This window comes from Corvus cornix, chromosome 2 (genome assembly GCF_000738735.6).
Source record: "Corvus cornix cornix isolate S_Up_H32 chromosome 2, ASM73873v5, whole genome shotgun sequence".
NCBI lineage: Eukaryota > Metazoa > Chordata > Aves > Passeriformes > Corvidae > Corvus > Corvus cornix.
The window spans coordinates 94,015,926-94,036,643 of NC_046333.1; the positions used below are offsets into that span (position 1 = coordinate 94,015,926).

Sequence of the window (20,718 nt, forward strand, 5' to 3'; positions counted from 1 at the left end):
TACAGACTTGAGGTGGGGAATAAGGGGTTCCTTACTTAGTTATTAATGTGGGAACTGCAGTCCCTGAGACTTGATTTTTTTCCCAAAAGGATGTAAGTGCCCAAAATGCCTAGCTATGAACAAAAAAAGTATTGCAATTAAGAGGCTAATGTAATGCTGTATGTTGTGCACAGACCTGCTATTTTAACACTTGAAGACCTGGGCATTCTAAATAAGCAGAGTTGTTCTTTTCTACATATTTACAGTACCTCAAGCAGCTGAATGCCAGACAGATTGCCTGCAGATTTAGGGTACTAACATACTTCACAAATTAAATGAGTATTTGCAAGCTACTTGGAACTTAAAATGACCTCCTGTCATGTGCAGATTAGGACTGCATTTTCTGTCTCAGATTTCCCAAAAGACAAATGTCTTTCTAGTATTCAAACGAACTATAAATGCCCTTGAACTTTTTGAAGCTTTAAAAAAGCATCCTCAACAAACTACAATAATGTTTCTTTAATTGTGACTAGAAAAAACTAATGTATTAAATAGAGTCAAGAATCTAAAATACTGAAGTTAATTTTCACCGACCATTTTTTGGATATTACTTTCAAGCAATTGTTTTAAAGCAGGTACAAGGGTGACCTCTTGTGTTACTTTTCTATAACTAGATCTGTAAAACTTCAAAGGGTTCTTAAGAAAGTGTCACACAATGGTATTTTTATTTCTTAGTAAACAAGGCCAGTCTTGCAAATGGCAACTCATCACATCACTGTCTGAACAGTGATATTAGACTGACTGATATTACAAACAGAATTGCACGTTTACATAAATGAATACTTGAATTAGCTAAAAACTAGACAAATGGCAATTTATTCAATATGTATGAAAAATACAAATACAAATTGAACATCACTGGAACATCTTCAACAAAGGCTTTGTTTAAAGCCAAACTCCTGCTATAGTAGTGTATCTGGCTAAAACATAAGAACTATTCTTTTATAGTCATCTGTACACTCTAAAAACTTTTGTATTATTTTATGCTTGGCATTTTTCAATTATTTCAGTTGCTTAAGGTTTAAACATGCATACATTTATGACAGAAATTTAGCAAAAAAACATCCCCTATTCATTCTGCAAATTTGAACAGTCACCTGTACTTCTTCGATTATTAAAATTACTACCTAGGCTTACCAGCTCTGAAGATCACTTTGTAAGTTTAAATAAATCAATTTAAATAAATGCAAGACCACTACTTTGTTAGTATTATTAATTTTCATGTACTTTTTCTCTTTTAGCAATTGTAGATTTTAGAACCTGCTCTCTAGATGTAATTTAAACTAGATGATATTTGGTAACAAATGAAATCGATAGAGTATTTTACATTTTTTTAACTGTTTCTAATCATATAAATCTGGAAATTTTAAAAGCATATAAATTTCCTAAGCGAAAGAATTACATAAGGTTTATTTTAAACCAACAAGTAACTGCATCTAATGAGCCAAATGTATTAATGACATTTTAAGTCCCAACAGGAAGAAAAAATATGTAGTATTTGACAGATTAACTGATTTTTGTAAAACAAAAAGAAATTAAAATAAGTACTTCCACAGCCTTACCTGTGTGTATTCTAACATGTCGTGTTAACTGACTCGGTTTCTGGAACGTCTTTCCACAGTGAGGACAGGAATAGGTAAACCCACTTCTGTCAATGTTTCTGTTGTAAGATCTGGTATCTGATACCCTGTGATTAAAAAAAAAAAAAGAAATAATTTTAATATGAAAGGCTATTTTGAAGAAGCTTATTTTACCCCATTGCTTTTAACATAGCGTAAACTTGATGGCAACATAGTATCAGCTGCAAGAGTGATAACCCAAACTCCATAATCATACTGAAAGAACAGCACAAACAGCTCTTTTCTCAGTACCTACATGCACCAAGAATTTCAGTTATTTCTGTAGGAAAAATCCAGTACATCTTAGAGGCTCTCTACAGACATCTTCAGGGTAAATTCTGCCAGAAGTATACAGCGACTTCACAGGTATTTTGGTGGGAACTTTCTACTCTACACAACTCTAAGAACTGGGAATAGACAATATTTCTTGGTTTTAAATACGTAATTTTCCCCATCTGTTTTTTACAGAAACAGTAAAGATTAAAAGAGAGATCACCTGTCAAGACTTAAGGCTTTTTTAATATATAAAGTAAACCAAGAGAAGTTTTTCCTCCTTCTAACTTAAAGTAATTCTCACCTTGCTAAAAGTAATGTTAAAATAGAGAGCTGAAAGAAAGGACGGAACAAATATTCATCAAAAATAAGAAAAGCATTTACCAGGCCTCTTTTTTTCCCCTTCCTTTTGTGCTTTTTCAGATTTACAAGAAACTCATGGGCGGCTGTAATGAGGACCTCTTGGGAAAGATGATTAAACTCAAAGAACAAGTTACATCTTTGCAGGATGAAAGCATGAAAACTTTTGTCATTATAATAAATGCTATGTAAAATTAATATACATTTGCTTCAATGTACTGCTATTAGCATTTAACATCATAAACACACTTCAAAAATCACTTTGCATCAGAGAAACTTAACCCATGTTTACAAATAGCTGGCAGATGAACTGGGCTTAGTATGTGTGCCAAAATACAAAAACAGGAAAAAAAAAAGAGGCCTCCAAAAATAACCACCCACTTAAAGTTTTAAAAAGCAAGTGTCATTTTAGAACAGCATAGCAAAGAAAAGGAATGATCTGCATAAATCATGGCACTCTGCTGACTGGAAATACTACTCCTGCTTTTCCCAGCTATCACCATAAAAGTAACATCTGCTCATTTTGTTACAATCCCATGATGTCACCTTATTTTATAGTGAGTTTTCATATGCTCCTTTAGCTGCGAGGAAGTTTCAAATTCTTTTTTGCAAGACTTGCAGCTGTGGATCCTACTGCCTGCCAATTCTTGACGATGTTCTTCCATGTGTATGGACAGCTGACTCTGTAAAGTGAATTCATCTCCACACTCTGAACAGATGAGATTCTGAAAGAGATAATAGCGACTGATTTTTCAAAACAGCGGTACACAAGCACAAGCTTTGCTCAAGTAGATTAACTTATCCTTCTATGGACATTGGCAGCTGGAAGCAAGCAGCAAGAGAAGTATATAAGCAAGAAAAGTTTATGAGCCCTGTAATATAAATTACGTACAATAATCACTGCAAGATTATATTAATATTTATATTTTAAGAAACTCCACTAGAACTGAGTTCTGAAAAACTTCACCAGGCAGCAGAAACAAGCAGTTCAGTACCATCATCACCACTTCCTATTTCCTTGGTGGGCTGCTTCAAGACACACAGAAGCTCACCTCAGTGCCATTACATCATGGTCTACAGAAACATCTGAAACAAATAGTACTTTCTAACCAAAAGCATCTTAAATGTAGATGCAGGGATTTCACACCTTTACTGGTTAAAACTGTAATGACTGGCACTTTTAAACAGCAATCCCACCACAGTTAGCACTGACTTTTCTTAAGCTATCTTGACAGAAAACCTGACAGAAATAAAGAGGGACAAAATGTTTCTAATAGATACCTCTTCAACCTGTTATTTTATAGCAGTATTAAACACACCATTTTCCAGTTATGTTAGTACTCCATGTCATCTAGAATGGAAAATGTTTAACGCAAAAGTATTGCCATTTCTCTAAAATTCAGAGTAAGAATCAAATATTGGTTCAGTGAAAATTAAAAGCTCTGCATTTATTTGACTTCCTTTGGCCTTTTGAAATCATTAATTTTATTTGTCAGTGTATCTCTATTTTAGAAAACCTAAGCTGAAAGTTAATCTTAAATGTCTAAAAATATGCATCTCTGTTAAATGTTCTTCACTGGTGTGCCTAAGTAACTTCAGACTGGTTTTTTTAACTATAAGCTCATTTTTCAGTAATTGTGATTATCACTGCAAACTAAAATGTATTTTATCCTGCCCAGTTTTTTCCCTCTCCCTTAATGATCAACAAGAAAAATAAAAAACAACAGAAAACAACAGTGTTCATTTCAAGAAAGATATTGACAACAATGTTTTAATCAAGAGGAACACAGGTATGCAACTTTGTTTTTGGACTGTTTTGACAATAAATTTGTTCTTTAAGTCTGAAAAAGAAAATTTCTGCTGTATCACATGTCCATACAAAAGCTTAAAAAGCTGAAGTCCTTTAATGAAATTAATTACCAACTCAAAAATTACTTGTTTAATCTAACCTAGATGTCATTACTGGGCTCAAGTTATAGTGTGAGATGACAAATAACTAATACTTTTTTTTCTAGGACATACATACAAATCTGAATACTTCTTATGGGTATCTTTTGTTGTTACACAATGAATTTAGTTTATGATTAAACGAAACTAAAAGCGGGGGAAAATTTTATGAAGGGAAGCTTACAATTACTATGCCAAGCTCATGAACCTCAAAATGGTAAGATTTTGAATCACTCCTCAGCATTTTTCAGACATGTATCTGTATCATGTTAAGTTGCTAATATACGTATCCTATTAAGCAACTTCTACAAACAAAAAAATAGCCCAAGATGAAGTATTTGAGACAATAAAAGACTTCATGATTCTATTCAGTACTGTGGAATTTGCTGCAGGAAAGCAAGCAGAAAAACTACAAAAACCCCAGCAATATATAACTACAAACAGACTCTGCTATAGGCAGTATCAGATTTATTTTTTTGCTTCTCAAGCAAACAAAAAAACTGACCACCACACACAACAAGTAACTGAACACTGTAACCTCACTATGGTTAAACTCACATTTTAACACTGAACAAAAGGGGCTGATCATATGTAAAATTCCCAAACTCAGAAAAAAATGTTTAAAGCTCTACTCATTGGATTCTGCCTGTATTAATTCTCCCTATCTTACCAGATGCAACATCTGAAGAACACTTTGGAACTCGTGATCTTCACCTGTTTAATATCTATGATTTCTAGCATCTGTAAAGGATTTTAATCTGCACTTTTCCAAAAGATCATTGCTCACAAATTTGATTAGACAGGACAAATCAAATACAGCGAATAGTTTTTTTAATAAAAACCAAACAAAACCCCAACATCGCACAAATGAAACACAAAAAATCAGAACAAGAGGATCTTATAATGAGGGAATTTTCACTTTATATTCACCAAATACCAGTTTTAACTTTTTCAACATATTAAGGTTCTCCTAAAGCCCAAAACCCCTCATGTTCATGAAAAAAAGAAGACATAGTAGCAGTTCTAATGCAATAAATAATCTTTTTTTTTCAGTTTTTTATTCAGCATTTATGTCTTGCCAGGGCAAAACACAGCAGTGAAAACCACTGTACATTTCCACTGAGGAAATGGACAAAATCAAGAATCCTCTAGAACATGGGGCATATTTACACAAGATACCGTTCTTCATGATTTCTCAAGAGAAAGCTACCCCATATTAGTGAGGAATGTCAAACGTGAAGTTTTTCCCTCACATCAGTTTATCACACACAAATCACCAAAGAATGTGAGGAGAAAATACAGTCTCTTGCAAGCTCAATATCAATAGCTCAGAAAATTCCTTCCAGAACTTCTCACAGGTGCAATCAATCACAAAAATCTAAGTTTCACAGACAGACCCACTCTCACAAATCTCACTGGAGCACTCAAGAAGCTAGGCACACTAATTTCTTTGTCTTGCCCATCTGAACTCATCTGAAGATAAAGCTGCCTGATGCAGCACAAAACAAGAGTAAGGTTCCCCAAATTTCAGTTTGTGAAGCCATCTCCTTAACTGCTATGTATGTCCCCTAATGTATGTTCCCCCTACGCCCCTTTGCGCTGATTTCAGGTTTTTAACTCTTCTAACAGCAAAAGGAAGAAGAGCAAACAGGAGGGAGAATGTACTCCACTGGTAACTCGTTATCCTGCATGTTGTGGAAAACTCAATGACAGCTAGTGCCATCACCAATACCCTCTGCTTCAAGTTCAAATTCCAGCTCTCCTACAGGTCCTGCGCATAACTACTGTGAAAGTTATACCTGCAGTTTTCTATGAATTGTTACATTCGTCTCTGTTTTATCACAAAACCATTGAGCATTACAAGAAACATATTCATTAGCAACTGAAACATATATGTATTTTTGCATTAAATATGTATTAAAATGTTTGTATTTTTATAAATTTAATTTTCAAGCAGCAGACTGAATTTTAAATTGGAAGGCATCACACAACCTATTCTTCTGACATCTGCACCAAAGCAACAAACTCAGACCTGCTGCAGTGCATGAAAAATCACTAGTGGCAGAAACAGATATCAAGAACCACCCTTGGGTGTCTTTCCTGATGCTTAGTTTCCTTATTCTGATGTTTTTAGCAATTCATAAATCAAGTTTCCTTGATAATACCCATTAAGTCATTTATCATTACAGATATGTTAATATGCAACAAAACTGTACTTAACTTGGCTACCTACTTGACTGTGCACATGACAAAACGTGAACTAAAATATGATTAAAGGAATACAACCTCTACAGACGGCATGCCGGCATCTGTTTTAGGGAAAAGTGCAAACAGGCCTATTATCCCAAACTGACAAGTCAAAACTGCTGTTGATGCCTAAGGTTTTAACCTTCATATTTTTCAAACCCTGTGCTGCCTACTGTGTAACTCTGAAGTTTCTTGTAGCCTGTTAACTTCTGCTCTCTCGTGCTAGGCCTGCTCTCCAAGGACACTCAGACCGTCCTAGGCCCAAAAGTATAAACCAAAAGCCTCTAAAGGGGGGGCAAGCTTGGGGAAATTACATCATTAACTGAAGCTTTAAATGGAGAATTAACCCTGATACGCAAATGAAACAAACTTATAAAAGCGTGAAGAACTTGTGACCTGTTGTCCACCTTGGGGTCCATCTTGGCAGTAGCCTCTGGCTCCCCAGAGTGTAGCTTTGAAGGCCTTTCAAATAAATACCTACCTTTATTCCCTTACTCTCGTCTAGTCTCTGTTTTTAGGTGGCCACTTCAGGCATCAGTTTTTTGGTGACCCAGGTGGGACAAGAACTGTATGGTGGCCACTGTAAGCTGTCAGCAATTGGCATGGAGAAACACACCACCGTTACAATTATGATTAGAAGTCTGACAATAAAAGTGCATTTTTGATTCAGCTCCCATTCTCCAACACCAAGTGCAATTTTGAAAAAACCTTAACTGGAGGAAGATGCAATTATGTGATGGAAAACTTGGTATTTTGGGCAGTGCAATCACCTCTGGCAATTGTAGTAATGCAGTCATGACTATTAAGTGTGCAAAATACACCACTATGTATTAACTGTTTGCTAAGAATTTAACCAACACCATCAGAATGGAAAATGAAACTGTGAGAGGGGAAGAAACAAGAAGTACTCTCAAGCAAAACAACCACTCAAAAATGGAGGTGGGAGCTGTAGATAAAGGAACAGTTTAATCTGTTTCTATGGATGGTGAAAGTGCCTCACCATGACATCTGCCATCAAACATGATCACACATTATTTATTACGTGTGGGCTTATTAATGTAGATTAAGCCACAGAAACATCTTCAAAATAAAAGTATGTGTAAATAACCAATCAGTTAATGTTTATAATATGGTATCTATCAAACATGCACAGATGCTCTTTGTTCATAAAGACACAATGGGAACACTTACTTATATTTAGGGTATTAATTTCCGTAACTAATCCCCGCTTAAATTTTATATTTCTTTGGAACAAAATAATTTATTCAATCCTCCAATTTAAAGCATACAGGTAAGGGACTAAATACAACCACTATGACATGTCTTTTCAAAATTCTGTTATAAGGTTTCATGAAATTACCTCCTCTTTCTCATGTAGCATTATATGTGCTTTCAGACTGGCTACTCGGGAGAACTTCTTGTTGCACACAGGACATGTAGGGTCCTCGCCATTGTGAGTACATTTGTGAAGGGTCAAGTTGAATTCAACATTAAATGACATCGGACACTGGTCACACCGGTGAGGCTGTTTGTTAAAATCACAAAAATAAAGACAAAATTCAGTCTTCTCATAAGCTACATATGCCCTGACTGACACATATAACCATACAAATCAAAATGTTAAACATTAAAAAAAGTGCAATTCAAGTACCTACGTAGGATAATGATGCTTAATAATACCAATATTAATTATTTTATTTTCTTTGCATCTCAATACAAAAAATACAAAAACAGCATTACAAGAGCACAAAGGGAAAGAAAGCAGGGGAACTAAGGAAACCAGAGACTCATAACCGAGACTGTCCTAAAAGAGCGAAGTTAGCAGGAAAGAGGAAAGAGCAAGAGACAGAAATACATTTTCCTTCTTTAACTCCGGTCACAATTCACCCAGAGGGTGGTTGGGCACTGGAACAGGTTCCCCAGGGAAGTGGTGACAGCACCAGGCCTGACAGAGTTCAAGGAGCATTTGGACAATGCTCTCAGGCATATGGTATGATCCTGCCCAAGACCAGGAGTTGGACTTGGGGATCCTTGAGGGTCCTATCAACTCAGTATATTCTGTGATTCCATGAAATCTCCTTAAGTAAAATTAATAATCAAAACAGCAAAACACTTAGTTTATACTAGGACTGACTGCTTTTCACTTGGCATCTGCACAATCAGTTTTAATTCTTTAAGAGCACCTTCACTTTTAGATGTAAAGGCTCTTACACATAAGTTTGCAATAGCATGGGTTTAACTTTATCAACTTTACAACACTGAAACTTGTGTAAGTTGTTCTTTGTATACATGAATTATCTCTAAGTGCTAAGCTTTGTAAAAATTAATCTGTATTTAGGGCTATCTCAAAAAGTAATAAAATTGTTTTCCTATCACATGTAAGTAGTTTTAGCTTTGTGAAATAGAAAGCAAGGGAAATAAATTAAATGCTTCATATTACAGATGCAACTTGTGGTGCAAGCTTCATTTAAAAAGCCAGTCTAGTCTTAATCACATATCTGTATTCTTCTCATTCTTCCCAAATTTGATTTGTAAGTAGCTAAAGTGATGACATTAATCTACTGATTAATACATACATACTAAATTAGTTCACTAGTAGGGTCCTGCTAATAAATATAAGCATTATTTTCTTTTTATTGCTAATGTGTAGAATCACTTTGCAAACTATTGCAAAAAACTCATACATTTTCTCACCTACCTGAGTATTTTAAAAATCAAAGAAAATGGCTAAAATTAAAAATTACTGATCTGGAAGCAATAATCCAATCAAAGGGTATCAAAGGAAGGTCCTATCTCAAAGGAAACATGAGAAAACAAGAGGAATGTCACAAAACTGAGGCCCCCAAGTAATAATTATTAGTGGTGTGACTGAAAAGAAATGGAAAAGACATCTTGTGTTAGCTTCAGTTGATAGTATATGAAAATATCAATATACACTGGTTATATCTACTACAATTCATACCTTGTCATTTTGCTCATGATCCCTCATATGGCGCTGGAACTGGGTCTCTCTTGGAAAAGACAGCAAACAAACCTCACACTTATGAAAGTTGGGTACTTGGTAGGAAAAATCACCGTTCTCTCTTTTTGGTGTCAGAACAACACCTGCAAAACAAGCAACAAAAGATTTGTATGAAGTCACATTTCATCTACTTATAACTCATTGTAAAAAAACAGAATCATTTGAAGCAGAAACTATTCCAATTCCTCTAAGATTTTTGACTTACCCAACACTGTAACTTCAAGAGATCTTGAAGATCTCAGGTATAAACATTACTGCTTCCATTGACACAGGATCATCCAAATACATCCATATCTCAAGCTGCCAGTCACTAAAGACATAAATAATCACCTCTTCCCCATAATTTGAAATAAATTCTTTCTGTGCTTCATAAACACCCATCAAGTTCGCAACAAAATGAAATGTTGCAAAAAACACTAGGTATGACTAAGATACTGCCAGGGGTTACTACTAATAGTATTACATCACCTGTTTAATAAAGTTTTTTAAAATTACCTAGTCAGCAGTTCTGACTACACAGATTTTCTGCCCTCCCTCCTTGCTCTCTCTCTTTCCTTAAGAAAAATTTAGACATCTTTTCTTTCTTCTTCTTCTGGCATTATAAAACCTTTATTAAAACCTATTTTAAAACCTTTAGGGTTACAAAACCAACACCAATGTTTCAAACAGTTGAGAGAGATGCAATAAACTGCAAGTCTAAGTGTGTACACATTAATTCAAAGGAAAGAGATGTATTTTTCTTTGAACAGATCCAGTCTAAGCCGATATAGTTTTCTTTAAAACTCCTACAGTCATACAACTTTTGACATACAAGTTGCAAGCTTCTATATCCTTCTGCTCAAATGAGTGAAGTCAATCCTCTAAATACTTTATGATATAAGGAAAATATTAATCTAAGGAACTTAAGCACATTTTACATTTGAGAAGATACTCTATTACTAAGGAAGTAATCTTTATTTAAGAAAAAATTTAAGAAAAGCAACTGGCAGGAGGGGTCAGCTTGTGCTGCAGGTTAGGGTCATGAAAGAGAAAAAAATCTATAGAATTCAAACACTGCCACAACTAAAACTGCATCAACAACAGAACACAAAAAGAAAGGAATACTGATTTTATTATCTATACATGGAAGGCCTGATGTTTAAGTCAGTACTTTTCCCCACATATGTAAGAACTAGGCATAGGAAGTAACAACACCACAAGTAGAAGTTTACAGCATCCTGTTTAAATTTCCTCAGAGGAAACTGAAGATTACAATTCGTACAGTATTTCCACTCTACTGCACCCACTTCAAAGTCCTCTCTCATTCACCACACTATTTACAAGCAGAAAAAGAAATCAGTACCTTATGTCCTGACCATTTTTTTTTCCCTGCTAAGATTCTCATAAACAAACTTTAAAAGCTTGTAGTTGAGGAAGCTGTAGAAAACATTTCAGCACAATGTATTCTGGGCAAGAAATCCCAACTAAAAACAATGCCCTAGGGACTTATACTTCTCCTTTCTGGACTAAGTCACCCAATTAAATTTTGCTTTGCAAAGTTTCATTTTCACGTATTTCTCTGTAACACAATGATGCAAATATTACTAATCTTTATCATGTGTACACTTGCACTTATTGCATCTTTTAATAAACTGTAAATTCACAGTATGCAGACACTATCAATAGCAACCCTGAAATAGTCACATTTCTTCAAAAGCTGAAAACCACAGCTTTAATTACAAGACACAATCCTTTAAGCATCCTTGTGATAAATATGCCTGAGCAGAATAAAGGACACAAGATCAGTTTCTGTAAATAATGGCAACACAAGAGAAGTGAAAGAAAAATCTACTCCTATACTTGGGCTATATGAAAATGTAATGCACAAGGCTTTCCTTTCCCCTGGAAAAAGGAGTAATTGTTCAACCCCATGAAGGCCTGACCTCTACTTTAAATTGACAACTGAAAAATGATCCAATCCATGACTTTAGAAAGACCTTCAAACCTTCTCCTTGAGCCAAAGAGATTATCTTTAAACATTCACTCTTGAGATCAAAGGCACAAGACAATATGCAAATATAATGCCTAAGCAACTGAAGTAGCAAAAATGTAGCACTGACATCATCTAAGGTGCTAACTTCCCTATACTTTGAAACAAAAACCCAACACGCTCACTAGTTTCTGAATAATACTACCAAGTGGCATTGGTCTTGGGTTCATAATATTTCTATGTATCTTTTTTATTAAAATGTGTATCATATCTGTATTGACTGTAATACTGATTAATCTACAGGCTGCAAATGTTCTTCTTCAATTCAAAAAGGAGTTTAACTATAGAATGAAAAATTAAGTATCTTGTAGTATTTCAACAGAATTTGATGACTATAATTCTATGAAATCAGACCACCTGATGGAGTACCTGAAAGTACTTTAGCTTTTCTGTAAAAAGACAGAATTGATCACCACTAAACTAAACAGAAAGATGAAACAAGTGCATAATCCTAAAATGTTTCACGGAAAAGAACAGAAAAACAGCCTGAACTTCGAAAAATGAGGAGTTGAACATATCGCATCCCATGCCAAATCATCAGGAAGTTCTCAAGACTAGTTCATGGATGATCATAAACCCTCCAAGCTGCTCTGCCTTCTCAAAGGCACTTAGATCCCATGGAAGAAGAAAACAGAAGGCACCTATATAGAAAATGGACTGCTTACATCTGTAACATTTTAAGCATTACGCTTTCGAAGAAAATCTTTGTAACTCGTTCCAAAGCCAAATCTTACAGGGTTTTTTGGTCCTATCTTTCGTATTGGTAAAAAGCAAAGGGCTTTGGGGAATCAGGACTGGACCCTAGAATCACCAACTGCACTGTAAAGTCCAGCTTCTCTTGGCAGGTGACTCTCAGTGCAGAAATCCTTAAGGACAAGGCACAGCAGATCAGCTTAGGTTAGATTCCAGAAGTCTTCAAAGGCTTAGCTATTGGGAAATCAGCCTGAAGTCTGTTCTAGATAGTTACAGCCAGTATGTCCACAGAAACAGACTAGTTTGGATATGAAAGAATTCTGAAAGTTCAATTGCTTCACTTTTATTCAAAGGTCAGGATTGCTATCTAATACGGGTTTAAATTAAAATACAAACTTACAAACTCATTTTTTATTCATTAACACTTCATCTGAAGTAGCCTATGGGAGGGATGAGACTAAAATCCTTTTTTCATTTGTATTGTCACTAAAACAGTCTGATCCTCTATCACCTACCAAATACTAGGTATTTCAGAGAGCTGCACAACTCCCTTTTATTAAAGACGTAGGAAGGGACTTTATATCTTACTCTTCTACTAACAAGGAGAGCATTCAGAAAAATATTCCTCCTGAAACCAAACAATTGAGTAACAGCAAGGTTTAAACTGTTACACTGTGTCTAGAATTAGGAGGACAGTAAAAACAGGAAAGACACTGTCAATTAAAGAAGTAACAAGCAAGTGAGGCATATTTTGACTTTTCAGGCAGGTGTCACATGACTCAGGTCTGTTTTCATTTCAATCATAAAAAAAATGTTAAAAAATGAAATAACCATTTGACAAAATTTGTTTGTAAGAAGAATGAGTATCCCAATGAAAACTTTATTTACACTGATACCTATTTCATAACAAGTCAAAGTAATAACCTACACTACCGTATTTCAGATAAATACACAATAAAATAATCTTTCCCTATATCAGAGGAAAAAGAAGTTTTTGACACATCAGCCTGGATCATCAAACAAGCCAAACACTGCAAAATACTGACTCTATCTTAAAGACCCATACTGTTGAATACCAGAAAAAGACACAGACAAAAGCAAGTTCAAGAAGTTGGCAGTGGGGTATGAACCCTGTACTTTTAAATGCACTGAGAAATTTGTCAATTAAAAAAAATGCAACAATTCTAAACACTCCCTGGGTACCTAAGTGAAAAAAATCAAAATACTGACATAACTGACACAGCATTTGATGGACACAATTCATCATTTATCATACTAGTAAGCGTATCATAAATAGCCAATATGACACTTATGCTCTCAGAAAAATATACGTATTAAATACGCACAAATTAAGAAATTTATTTATTGTCAGGTATACTCTGGCAGATGAAAACACAAGTCTGCTGTTTGTTAATGAATTAATGCCATCCAGAATGCCATTCGAGCCAAAACCACAGAATTAAAACTTGGAGGTTTTAGTTCAAGAAGACATTAACTGATTAAGCACATAATGTCAACACAATCACATGAAAAAACTGGCATGCTCTTACTAGAGAGCAGCTTCTTACTGGTATCTGTAAACAAACACAGAGAGAGAAAACACAAAAAGAATATCAGAGTAACAAACCTCCTGAAAAGTAAGTGATTCTTTCAGGTCTGCACACTACAACAAATGATAAACCTTGCTGAACAGAAGGAAAGCTACAAACATTTGCATTTTTTAGTATTAGCTACACAGAAACAGTGCAGAAGCTACTGTCACTTTCTATTTTTTTTTCAATTTGCATGTTAGTCTAGCTGCAACATAAATCAACCTTATTCCTTCACAGCTTGGGAGAGACAGTCAAGTATCAATACAATTAACCTAAACAGGGAGCACTTAGCTCATTATGCACCATCAAACACATTTTTGTCAACATGCACTGTCAAACATATTTTTGTCTATATTCTTAGTTTGTCCAAAGAGCCCAAAACCAGCAGAATCAGATTTGCAAAGTACCTATCAATGATAACAAACTTCCAGTTTAAAGATGGTCTTACTTGAATACTCTTAATGTTACAACCTGTAATTTCTTTCCTGAATTTATTGTCCCTCACAGAGCAGCAGCAATCACTTTGGGTGAACTCAGCTGTGATACAGCCTTCACCAACACTTGACCTCAGGAGTTGAGTCAGCAAGCAGGTGCTCTCTGCTAGAAGCCACTGATGATAACTCAATGTGGAAGGAGGAAGACAGAATTAGAGCACTCCCAGCCATTCTCTCCTTATGTAAGCAGCACTGTGCCTCATGGCAGCCCACAGCCCTCTCTGCAAGGCGCAGATGGACTCATTCAGCTGTGAATGCAGCACAGCCTTATTAGATCTCTAATAACCTCCTCGAATCCGACTGAGAGGACACTGAAAATAAAACACTCAAGCTTGTGAAATTCATGGATGAAAACTTGTCACTGAATTTAAATGGCAGCTGGCAAGCCTAGGGACAAAAGGGTCTGACCCCATCAAAACCTATTTACTAATTTGTGAATGGAAAGAAAGTGGTAGGACAACAGAACAGGGATGGCAATATTGACATTTCCTCATACTACACTTGAACTCATAGAACACAAATGATCATGAATCATTAGAACATTTTGCTTAGTTCTGCAATCATAAAACAGGTTATTTTAAATCTAGCTCAGCACTCCTAAACAAAAGCAGCAGGCATTCCCCCTGACTTCTAATGGGAAAAGCAGGGGAGAGACTCAACTCTCAGTCCACATATTGAGCCAAAATCCAGAAACCAATCAAGATTTGCTCCTGTAAGACAAGGTATTTTTATTATGCTTTGATCAACACTTAATCCGGAGTGCCAAGTAGTATTAGTCCACACACTTTGTTTCCAGGAACACACTGCTGGGATGGACATCCAGGGGCCAGTCACTCAGCATGTGCCAATACAAAGTAGTTGCACTCCCTTTCAGGAGCAAAGATGAGTCCAGACAGAGCACAGCCACACCGCTGCTGCAGAGAAGCCAGACAGGACACAGAACTAACAGCTCCATCATAGCCAGTTAGAGGCTAAGTAGGTTGCACTGGGTCTGGCTGGGATAGAGTTAACTTCCTTCCTATCAGCCCATATGGTGCTGTGTTTCAAATTTGTGACTAAAACAATGCTGCTAACATCACTGCTTAAGCTATTGCTGAACAGTGCTGCACAGCATAAAGGACTTCTCTGTTTCTCACTTTGCCCCCACAGTGGGTAGGCTGAGGGTGGGAGAAAAGTTGAAGCTAACACAAAGGGATATTCCAGGCCATAAACCATGGTGCTCAGCAATATAAACCTGGGGGTAGCTCTTCCAAGGTAGTGCTCTTTGCTCAGAGAGAGCACCAGACTGCACCTCTGTGAGAGATGGCAAACATTTACCTTTGCATCACTCGGTTGGACTTTTTTGTTGGTTGGCAATTTGGTTGGTTTGGGGTTTGTTTTTTTGTTTTGTTTGGGGTTTACCTTTTTTTTTTTTTACTTTTTCCCTTTATTTCTTAAACTGCCTTCATCTTAATCTACAAGCTTTTTCTTGCTCTTGCTATTCCCATTCTTTCTCTCACTCTATTTTTCTTTCAGGAGAAAGTGAGTGAGTGGTTGGAGGGTGCGTAATTGCTGGCTGAGGTAAACCCACCACACAGACACACCATTCACATCATTCTAACCTACACAGACAGCTGAAAATTGGCATTTCCTCAAGTAACTTCAATAGCTTCATTTGACATTCAGGCAAATATTGCTACATTTATTAGTAAATACTCCAGGAGCTACACTTTTTTTGACAGCTGCATATGAACACACCAAGCTACCATTTTTCAGCTGTTTGTTTTCACGTGATTTGGATTTCTCATGGTTGAAACCACGACCTTTACCTGTGTCCAGTCACTACACTGTTAACAGAAACTTCTGAATGAACTGAATTATTTACTACATGGTCTTCCCTCTTCCAAAGAATGAACATAATCCAACTGCAGCAATAAAACTCAAAAGAGGGACATGAAAGATTTCAAATAGAAATTTTAATTATATTTAGAAGCACTTAATGTGTAGGAATAAATGAGGTATGAAGACATGAGCACACATGCAACAGGAAATAAAATTTCTGCAACTGGCTGAAAGCTATGGACATGGGACAGAACAAGGGCTGAAGCTATCACACAGACAGAACACAGATTACTTGGGAAAAGACAGGGACATTATTTCAAGTATAGTGAGGAACTAATGAGGAATTAAAGCAGGCCAGTGTAGTCTGAGTTTATCATCTTTATCACCCAACACGCCCCTCGTACATAAATGTGGATTGTTTTACTGCGGAACAGTGAGGTGACCAAATAACAGTATCACCATAAAGCCTAAATATTAACTTTTCTAAGGCAAAAGTTTGAGCAGTTGTTCCTCCCGTACGTTTTCAAAAGGAATTACCTATACCTATTTAAGAGATTTAGGGCACACCACACAAGCAGTACCACAACCTCTTCATTCTTGCCTGCACAACATCACTCACCTACTCTTCTCTTGTCAGTCAGAGGTCACCACATAAAACCTTAATGCACAACTACTAAAATAATCTACAAAAAAAAATTTGGTAAGACTTAACTGGTGAGTTCAAATTTTATTTTTCTTCAGTTATATAAAATTGGAATGTAAAGCGTCTAAATTGACTTTTCCCTAAATCAGTGTACCCACATCCTAAGTGCTGCTAGATGACTGACAGGCAGCAGACAAAATACAGCCAGGTCTGCAGAGGCAGACTTAAAACTATGTCATCTCTGTGTTTCTTAGCTTTGTCCATTTAATATCTATCACTCTTCATATGTGAATCCTGTTACAATTCAGGCCCTCTGAAGACATGAAATACTCAAGTTTTAACCGCACTCATAGAGGAATTCAGTTCAAACATGTTTAAAAGTAGCCCTTGGGTTTAATAAAGGACATACACTCTTGGCTTAAAAACGGCTCCAGTACACCCTGAAATATTTATTTTGCTGTTCAAAGCATTCCTTTTGAAAATGATCAGATAGCAAAAGTCAAAACCACTCATTTCATGTTGCTGGTATTCAGTGACAAACATCACAGGTAAAAAGAGAAAGGGCCTCTCTGTGGAAGGAGACTCCACAACTCCCTTGTGTAACCAATACCTGTGCTCAGTCACCCTCACAGTAATGAAGGGTTTCCTTATGCTCAGACAGAACCTACCATGTTTCAGTTTGTACCCAGAGAGGTCAATTTGAGCAGTTCAACTGAGTTTCAAGACAAACAAAAAGTTGCAAGATAGTTTCGGGAAAACACTACAATGCCAAAAGAGAAAAAGGATTTTTTTAAAATACCAGCTATTAAGGTCAAGATATTATTTTGACTATTGCTGCCTAGTGTTCATTTTTTTATCCAACATATTTCATTTTCCTAGAGCAAAGAACTTGTTCTAGTCTTTGACATGCATGGTGGTTAAAGAAGTCAAAGGAAGCTACATAAAACATTATTGATTCACCTTTATTTTCTCCCAGAGCTGTATTACCCTAAATATACAGGCAACAGTTCCATGAAAGATATCAACATAGCACGACTGTAGGAATTCCAAGGACCACACTTAAAAAAACCCACTTAAACCCATGCAATTTCCTAAGTAAAAGATACGAAATTTATTTTTGTAAACACCTGTTTTCTAAATAAAATTCCTCCTGGTAAAAGTGAAATCTATGAAATGCACAACCAGTTTTCAAAGTCTGTATCTGAACAGGACAAACAGCCAGAACACATAAATTTCCCAGATTCAAGATGTCCTGTTCAGCCAGAGCTTCCTCATTCATGACCTTTTTTTGTCACAGAGAAGTGCAGAAAAAAACACTATGCTTGCCAACACTGACTTTGCTGCTTTCCCAAACTGCTGAAATCTCAAGGATCAAAAACACCAGCATCCACAAAACCTGCCTGTTTAGGCAGGTTTTCTTACAGTTCTCTCTGAATCCCTGTAATAGCCCTAGACTCTGTAATTCTCAACAGCTGTCTGCATTCAAACCACCTCTATGAAACAGTATCATTAATAAATTGGCAAATTTCTTTTAAAAGAAATAAATATGTGAAAAATAGAGACTGTGACGAAACTCACAGTAAGTCTTGTCAGCCATACAGTTCTCTTACTATAGAAATAGTCTAAGATCAAGGTCCAACTATAAGCAAAATGAATACAGCTACTAGGCTGTATTTTTCTGGACAGCTTGTCTCAATTCCCATCCTTTTCTCATTTGGACATTGCAGTATTACTACAGGAGTTCACACACGTATGACACATGCATACCCTTCCAAAAACTACTGGAGAACTAAGTAGATCTTTAAGTAGATTTTTAGTTTCAATAATAAAAAAAAAACCCCAAACCCTCAACATCCAAAGCTGGCAACAGCAAATGTTCTTTGGGACCTTCTTTATATCCTTATTACCTAGTGATCAAAAGCTGAGATCAATGGCCACAACAGAATTAACAACAAATAAACCCCCAACCACTGCTGGTAGGAACGTGTGGCCCATCTGGCTTTCCATACTGTAGAAAACATCTTGCCCAACTTCCCAGCTCTCACATAACAATACAGCTTTTTCTCTGCCTGTCAGCACATTTCAATTCTACAGAAAAGTATTCCACAGTAGGCTCACCTACACAATCCCCTTACAGAGCCAGAGCTCACGTGCAAGCATTGAGAAAACTAAAAACTCTAAATATATACAGAAAATATTAATTGGCTGACTTTTCATGACTGAAATAGGCATGGTATTCAAATACTTTATGAAATCTCTCTCCACTCTATCTCTTAAAAAACACATATTTAAAATAAACACCTACTGCTACATGCTTGTGCTGAAGAAGTCACTTACGAGGGCTTCAGGCCTACCTGAACAACAGTATTTTTTTGTCTGTGGGCCTTCCGATATTGCTCACAGAACCACAGTAACATCAGCAGGAATGAACTACACAACAGAGCCATAAAACTCACCAGCTACCAACTGCTGTCAAAAAAAAAAAAAAACAACCAAACAAAAAACAAAAAAAGACACGCCAGCCCATCAAACTAGTCCTGTCCTGAAGTACTCTCAAGGTATCAACGGCAGTAAAATATAATCAAAAGTTTTAAAATCAATGCGTGAGACTAGTACATGCTGGGAGAGAAAACCAGTTTTGTTTGGGGTTTTTTTATACATATATTCCCAAAGAAAACTACTGCAAAGGTGTTTTTAAAGGAAAACAACAATAAACTTAAAAATAACGTCCTCCTTGCAAATCAGAGAGATGGACGAGTTGAACCTCATTTTCCATTTGTCTATCATCCTTTATTCGAAGCTCTCGTTAATTTGGCCGGGGGAAGGAGGGGAGGGAGAGGAGCAGCGGAAGGAGCCAGAGTCGTCCCGTCCTACCCGCCGCAAGCCGGCCCGGACAATTCCTCCGGCCCTCCCCGCCGGCCCGGCGCCGGGACCCGCACCGCGGTAGGAGGAGGAGGAGGAGGACGGCCAGGCCCGACTCCTCCACCGGCCATTACAGCCATGGCCGCCGCTCCCCCAGCGGGAGACTGCGGGGAGGCGGCGAGGCCGCGCCGACCCGCTCCGCCGCTGCCCGCCCGGTATCATTCCGCAGGGCCGGGGCCGGCTCCCTCCGCTCTCCTCTCCTCCCCTCCGCCTTCTCGCCTGTACCCTCGCACAATAGACCCGGCCTTCCTCCCCCATATCCGGGGACTATATGCGGAGCCCGCGGAGGCTTCTCACCTCCCACCCCCGGGCGCGGATCGCGCTCGCCCGGCCGCACTCGTTACCTGCCTCGGCGCCGGCCTCGCCACTCTCCCCGCCGGGCTCGGGGGGCCGCTCCCTCGGCATGGCCGCCCCCAACCCGTGCCTCCTGCCCCCCCCCCCCCCCGGCGCACGCACACACCACACACACACTCTTGGCAACGGCGGAGGGGGGGACAGCGGGGCGGGGACGAGCGGGCGGGCCCGGCCCTACACACGGGCTGCGGGGGGCGGGCGCCGGCGCTCCCGGGGGGAGCGAGCAGGGGGGCGAGCGGGGCAGCGGCGAACTCACGACAGGGCCGGGCGGGCGGGGGGCGCACGGCGGGTGAGGGGCGGCGGCGGCCCCCGGTGCGCATGCGCCGGCTTCTGCCCGGGGTGGGGGAGGTCGGTACATCCGGGTGCGGCAGCGGGCGGGGCCGGGAGGCCTCCTTGGTGGAGCGGGCCCAGGAACGCGGGTCGGCCTGGTCGGGCTTTGGCGCAGTTGATCTGCCTGCCTATGGCTCCCATCTGGACGCGTTCCTGTGTCCCTTGCTGTAGCTGATACTGCCTTGGCAGAGCGGTTGGACTGGGTGATTTCCAGAGGTCCCTTCCAACCCTCACAATTCCGTGATTCTCTGAGGATGGGGTCTCAGAGCCTGAAAGCAGGACTCGGCCAGAACCGCGTGGTTTATGGTCTGAAATTGTGTCGGGGAAGATTAG

General features: G+C 38.2%; 1 protein-coding gene across 5 annotated transcripts in view; it reads right to left on the reverse strand.

Annotated features, from left to right (window-relative positions):
• Positions 1-20,147, reverse strand: part of ZNF236 (zinc finger protein 236) — a 77,646-nt gene extending 57,499 nt beyond the window's left edge. For 4 of the 5 annotated variants that reach the window (XM_039548595.1, XM_039548594.1, XM_039548598.1 and 1 more), the window contains exons 1-5: positions 20,046-20,129; positions 9,448-9,590; positions 7,846-8,010; positions 2,838-3,016; positions 1,602-1,726 (exon numbers count right to left, since the gene is read on the reverse strand). In XM_039548595.1, the coding sequence (XP_039404529.1) occupies positions 1,602-1,726; positions 2,838-3,016; positions 7,846-8,010; positions 9,448-9,590; positions 20,046-20,106 (673 nt within the window). In that variant the 5' untranslated portion in view covers positions 20,107-20,129. Of the gene's footprint in view, positions 1-1,601; positions 1,727-2,837; positions 3,017-7,845; positions 8,011-9,447; positions 9,591-20,045 lie in introns of all 5 variants that reach the window. The other variant, XM_039548599.1, reaches the window with a different exon arrangement.
• Positions 20,148-20,718: the final 571 nt, after the last annotated feature.